At 46.8% G+C, this 6,239-nt stretch overlaps 1 protein-coding gene across 1 annotated transcript; it reads left to right on the plus strand.

Annotated features, from left to right (window-relative positions):
• Positions 1-734: 734 nt before the first annotated feature.
• On the plus strand, positions 735-6,186 carry LOC133964408 (ankyrin repeat domain-containing protein 34A). The gene has a single exon (XM_062398465.1). The coding sequence runs from the start codon at positions 735-737 to the stop codon at positions 2,316-2,318; it is 1,584 nt and encodes a 527-aa protein (XP_062254449.1). The 3' UTR covers positions 2,319-6,186.
• Positions 6,187-6,239: the final 53 nt, after the last annotated feature.

Consider the following 6,239-nt stretch of genomic DNA (forward strand, 5'->3'; position numbering starts at 1 on the left):
GGGGGGATACCTGGATGTTCCTGGAGCGGGAGGGGGAAGAAGGAGGAGGGAGGGGGAGGAGCGTTGCAGCGGCTCAGTCTCAGTCAACATCATCGATAACTGACGATGAACGTTCTTCATCTCTGCGGTAAGAATACATTCATCTTCTTCATCAGCTGAGTGTGTATCTTTGTGTGTGTGTCTCGCTGTGTGTCTCTCTGTGTTCGTCTGTGTGTGTCTCTGTGTGTGTGTCTCTGTGTGTGTGTCTGCTGAGTCGCCAAATGTGACGGTTTAAGGATGATGCAGTAAATACAGCGTTTATATGATCTCTCACACACACACACACACACACACACACACACACACAGAAACAGACACAGAGACACACATGCACAGAGACAAACACACACACAGACTCACACTGGTGTGTAAATATAGAAATCACTGCGTCAGACACAGAACAGAATTCCTTCACAGTCTGACATCTTCATCATCTTCATCCTCCTCCTCATCAGTGACTGCAGATAACAGACCAGCGGTTTGGTCAGTAGTTGGTTAACCGCTTTGCTTGTTTTTTTGTCCACATCTGCACATCTGCACATCTGCACATCTGCAGGAACCAGACAGCGTCACATCAGCATCTCATTATCTGCTCCGTCATGATTGGCTGTTCACAGGTGAACTGACGTTGTCTTCTCTCCTCCTCATGTGACGGTGAGAAGCTCGGTGAGAAGCTCGGTGGAGTCTGAGGGATCATGGGAGATGGAGGTCCCCTGCAGACCGAGGGAAATGCCCTCCTCAAAGCCGTCTTCCAGGGAAAGCTGAGGCTCACCCGCCTGCTGCTGGAGGGTGGTGCCTACATTAATGAGGGCAACGAGCGTGGAGAGACCCCCATCGCCGCCGCCTGCCTGGGGAGCTACGACGACCCGCAGACCCGGCAGAGGATGCTGCGGTACCTTCTGGAGAAAGGTGCGGACCCCAACATCCCAGATAAGAGCGGCAGGACCGCCCTGATGCACGCATGTGCCGAGCAGGCGGGGAAGGAGGTGGTGACGCTGCTGCTGGAGAACGGAGCTGATCCCAGCCTCAAAGATTACTCTGGATCCTCCGCCCTCGTCCATGCTATCAACAAAGGCGACCATGACACCCTGCAGGTCCTGCTCGATGCCTGCAAGGCAAAAGGCAAGGAAGTTATTATTATCACCACCGACACGTCTCCGTCAGGAACCAAGAAGATAAAACAATACCTCAACTCCCCCCCCTCCCCAGCTATCGTGGATAAGTTGTCTCCGGCCTGTATGTCTCCGTCGGAGGTGGAGATCACCACCTCCTCCTCAGGAAGAGATAAGGGTGACGAAGGGATTTTCAGCTTTGCCCTCACGTCAGCTCTACCTTTACCTTCAGCCCGACCTCCAGGTGAGAAGAGGCCACCGCCTCGCAAGCTGCTGAAGAGGCTGAACTCGGAGCCCTGGGGCCTGGTGGCGCCCTCGGTGCTGAGCAGCGTCTCTCAGGACGGAGGTCTGGAGGAGGCGAGCGGCTGTGATCTCAGCAGGACGGTGGCTGAGATGAACGGCCTGTCCATCACAGAGCGGGTCAGACCTCTGCTGTCACGGCGACACAGCATCGAAACCCATGACCCCTGCTCCCCCCAGCTCACGGACCGGTCCTGCTCAGAGGACTGCCCCACCCTCTCTGGCTCCTGGGCTGACAAAGTGCAACAACATCAGATCTTGTATCGTAGGAACACGGCCCCGGAGTCACAGGAAAATGCTGGAGGACCTGGGGCGGTTCCAGCTCGTGTCCTGGCTTATCCTAAACTGACCCGGATGGAGCACTATGAGTCAGACACTCACCTCTGTCCAGAGTCCATCCCTGGATCTCCAGACTCGGGTCGGGTGTCTGTGGAGCGGAGGAGGTACAATGCCTCCCCCTTGTCCCTGTTCACCAGCTCCCCCAGGGAGTCACTGGAGAACATCCCCAACTCTGTGTCCCCCATTACCATGCGCCGCCGTCCCCCAGGAATCCTGGAGCGAAGAGGCTCCGGGACTCTCCTGCTGGACCACATCTCCCACACCAGACCTGGCTTCCTGCCTCCACTCAACATCAACCCTCAGAGACCCATCCCCGACATCCGTTCAAATGGTAAGTCCACCTCCCCGGTTCATGCTGCACACAAGATCCTGGTCCCGGTGGCCCCGGCTTCGCCCAAAAGGGGGCTGGACTTCAAGATGAAAAAGAAACTCATGAGGAGACACTCAATGCAGACGGAGCAGATGAAGCAACTCTCCACCTTCCAGGAGATTCTGGCTGAGAAGGTCATTGAGTCCAATGGAGATTGATGACAGGAGGCTTCGGAGCAAGGCATGCTGGGTAGCTAAAGAGATGTAACCACGATGAACACATTTAAAACCACATCTTTGTATCTGTGGAGAGCTGCAGCTACGAGGAGTTCCCTAAACCAGATCTAAATCTGAAACTAGAATCTGATCTGAGTTTACATCAGATTAATTTAAGGTTGTAACAAACACAACTTCCTGAAAATCCTCACGAAAACTTGATGAAGTAAATCTCAGAGCTGGAGTCACGTGACATCTGTTTTAAGAGCTTCAGGTTTGCATTCACATGAATCTTAGATATTTTGGCTTCATTACTGAACTGTCGATGAATCCAGAGTCCGGACTCCAACGACCAGGTCTCTTCTGTTCAGGTCCTGATTGAGCTGAACCAATCACAAACTCTAAAATATAACATTTCCTCCCGTAGAGTAGAAAAATATTTATTTCACAGAATGAATGTCTCCCCCTCGACTTCATTTACAAACTGATGAACGTGACAACGCTCAGACGTGATGATGACCGATCCACTAACTTGCAACAAGGTCGTGTCCATGTCCAGCAGAAGAAGAAGAAGATGGTCGGAGGCTCTGAAAACTGAAAATAACAAAATGGATCTTGTTTCATTCATTCATAATGAATCGACTTTAATGTTTATACAGTAACTTTTCACTGTTTCAGTGTAAATTAATCTTAATTTCACAGAGAAAACGTTGCAACACACGAAACTTAAGGTCTAACTTCCAAAGACGCTGTGTTGTCTCTGGAACACTGGAATACTGGAACGACTCCTGGTTCCCAACACTCCCAGGTCAAGGCCCAGAGTCCAGTTCAGACGGATCCAGCACAAACTGAAACTAAAGACGGTTTCACCACCGAGGAAAACGAGACAAACAAACACTAAGAGTCCTGATACGAGGGCGTGAGGACCAGGCAGCAAACAGGCCACACTTCATCATCATTAATAAACTGCAGCTGTTGAACCAATCAAACACACCGAGCTCAGCTGTTCCATCAAGTCCAACTCATCGCTGTGCCGTGGTTTCTGAATCTTATCGTGGCTGTAAATATCAGAACAATTAAAAACTACAGGGAGTTTTCTCCTGGTTGTCACATCGCGGTTTCATATCTGAAGAGTTCTGTTCCTCAGATTATTCACTGTTGATCTGGATTCCAAAACCGTTTCTCCACCGCTGAACAGTGGAACCTGGATCTACTCTGAACCTGATCTTCACCTGAAAGACATTTACATAAATGTTTCTTATATTTGTATGAAATTTAATATAAAGATCAAAGGCTCCATAAACCATGAAGACTGAACTCTAAGAGGTTTTAAACTTTCAGGGCCGAGTGTTCATCTGGTTTAGACTGGTTGAATCTGGTTCAGTCTGGTTGAATCTAGTTCAGACTGGGTGAGTCTGATTCAGACTGGTTGAATCTGGTTCAGTCTGATGAATCTGGTTCAGACTGGTTTAATCTGGTTCAGTCTGGTTGAATCTAGTTCAGACTGGGTGAGTCTGATTCAGACTGGTTGAATCTGGTTCAGTCTGATGAATCTGGTTCAGACTGGTTTAATCTGGTTCAGTCTGGTTGAATCTGGTTCAGTCTGAGTGAGTCTAGTTCAGACTGGTTGAATCTAGTTCCGTCTGGTTGAATCTGGTTCAGTCTGATGAATCTGGTTCAGACTGGGTGAGTCTGATTCAGACTGGTTGAATCTGGTTCAGTCTGATGAATCTGGTTCAGACTGGTTTAATCTGGTTCAGTCTGGTTGAATCTAGTTCAGACTGGGTGAGTCTGATTCAGACTGGTTGAATCTGGTTCAGACTGGTTTAATCTGGTTCAGTCTGGTTGAATCTAGTACCGTCTGGTTGAATCTGGTTCAGTCTGATGAATCTGGTTCAGTCTGGTTGAATCTGGTTCAGACTGAGTGAGTCTGGTTCAGACTGGTTGAATCTAGTTCCGTCTGGTTGAATCTGGTTCAGTCTGATGAATCTGGTTCAGTCTGGTTGAATCTAGTTCAGACTGAGTGAGTCTGGTTCAGACTGGTTGAATCTAGTTCAGACTGCGTGAGTCTGGTTCAGACTGGTTGAATCTGGTTCAGACTGCGTGAGTCTGGTTCAGACTGAGGGAGTCTGGTTCGGTCTGGTTGAATCTGGTTCAGATTGAGTGAGTCTGGTTCAGTCTGGTTGAATTTGTTTCAGATTGAATCTGGTCCAGTCTGGTTTAATCTAGTTCAGTCTGGTTGAATCTGGTTCAGATTTAATCTGGTTCAGATTTAATCTGGTTCAGTCTGGTTGAATCTGGTTTAGACTGGTTGAATTTGGTTCAGATTGAATCTGGTCCAGTCTGGTTTAATCTGGTTCAGTCTGGTTAAATCTGGTTTAGACTGGTTGAATCTAGTTCAGTCTGGTTGAATATGGTTCAGATTGAATCTAGTTCAGTCTGGTTGATTCTGGTTCAGACTGGTTGAATCTAGTTCAGACTGGTTGTATCTGGTTCAGATTGAATCTAGTTCAGTCTGGTTGAAACTGGTTCAGACTGGTTGAATCTAGTTCAGAATGGTTGAATCTGGTTCAGTCTTGTTGAATTTAGTTCAGACTGGTTGAATCTAGTTCAGTCTGGTTGAATCTGGTTCATACAGTTTGAATCTGGTTCAGATTGAATCTGGTTCAGTCTGGTTGAATCTGGTTTAGATTGGTTGAATCTAGTTCAGTCTGGTTGAATTTGGTTCAGTCTGGTTGAATCTGGTTTAGATTGGTTGAATCTAGTTCAGTCTGGTTGAATTTGGTTCAGATTGAATCTGGTCCAGTCTGGTTTAACCTAGTTCAGTCTGGTTGAATCTGGTTCATACTGGGTGAGTCTGATTCAGACTGGTTGAATCTGGTTTAGACTGGTTGAATCTAGTTCAGTCTGGTTGAATTTGGTTCAGACTGGTTGAATTTAGTTCAGACTGGTTGAATCTGGTTCAGTCTGGTTGAATCTGGTTCAGACTGGTTGAATCTGGTTCAGACTGGTTGAATTTAGTTCAGACTGGTTGAACTTGGTTCAGTCTGATGAAACTAGTTCAGTCTGGTTGAATTTGGTTCAGACTGGTTGAATCTAGTTCAGTCTGGTTGAATCTGGTTCAGTCTGGTTGAATCTGGTTCAGACTGGTTGAACTTGGTTCAGACTGGTTGAATCGAGTTCAGTCTGGTTGAATCTGGTTCAGACTGGTTGAATTTAGTTCAGACTGGTTGAACTTGGTTCAGTCTGATGAAACTAGTTCAGTCTGGTTGAATTTGGTTCAGTCTGGTTGAATCTAGTTCAGTCTGGTTGAATCTGGTTCAGACTGGTTGAACTTGGTTCAGTCTGATGAAAATAGTTCAGTCTGGTTGAATTTGGTTCAGACTGGTTGAATCGAGTTCAGTCTGGTTGAATCTGGTTCAGACTGGTTGAATCTAATTCAGTCTGGTTGAATCTAGTTCAGACTGGTTGAATTTGGTTCAGTCTGGTTGAATCTAGTTCAGTCTGGTTGAATCTGGTTCAGACTGGTTGAACTTGGTTCAGTCTGATGAAAATAGTTCAGTCTGGTTGAATTTGGTTCAGACTGGTTGAATCTAGTTCAGTCTGGTTGAATCTGGTTCAGACTGGTTGAATCTAATTCAGTCTGGTTGAATCTAGTTCAGACTGGTTGAACTTGGTTCAGTCTGATGAATCTGGTTCAGACTGGTTGATCAGGTTCAGGGGACGGACCTTGCTGTTGTTGATATATGACGTTTAAACTCAAAGTATTTTTGTAATCATGTCAGCTGACAGAAACGTCTGTTGAATATGTGTGAATCTATTTTTCTTCTTTGGTTGTGACGCAAACTGTGGAATAAAAACTTGTTTCATCTTCTGTTGTAACAGTGACTTTCACCATGAAGGGGATATTCACATGGATATATA

This window comes from Platichthys flesus, chromosome 11 (assembly GCF_949316205.1).
Source record: "Platichthys flesus chromosome 11, fPlaFle2.1, whole genome shotgun sequence".
In the NCBI taxonomy this organism is placed as follows: domain Eukaryota; kingdom Metazoa; phylum Chordata; class Actinopteri; order Pleuronectiformes; family Pleuronectidae; genus Platichthys; species Platichthys flesus.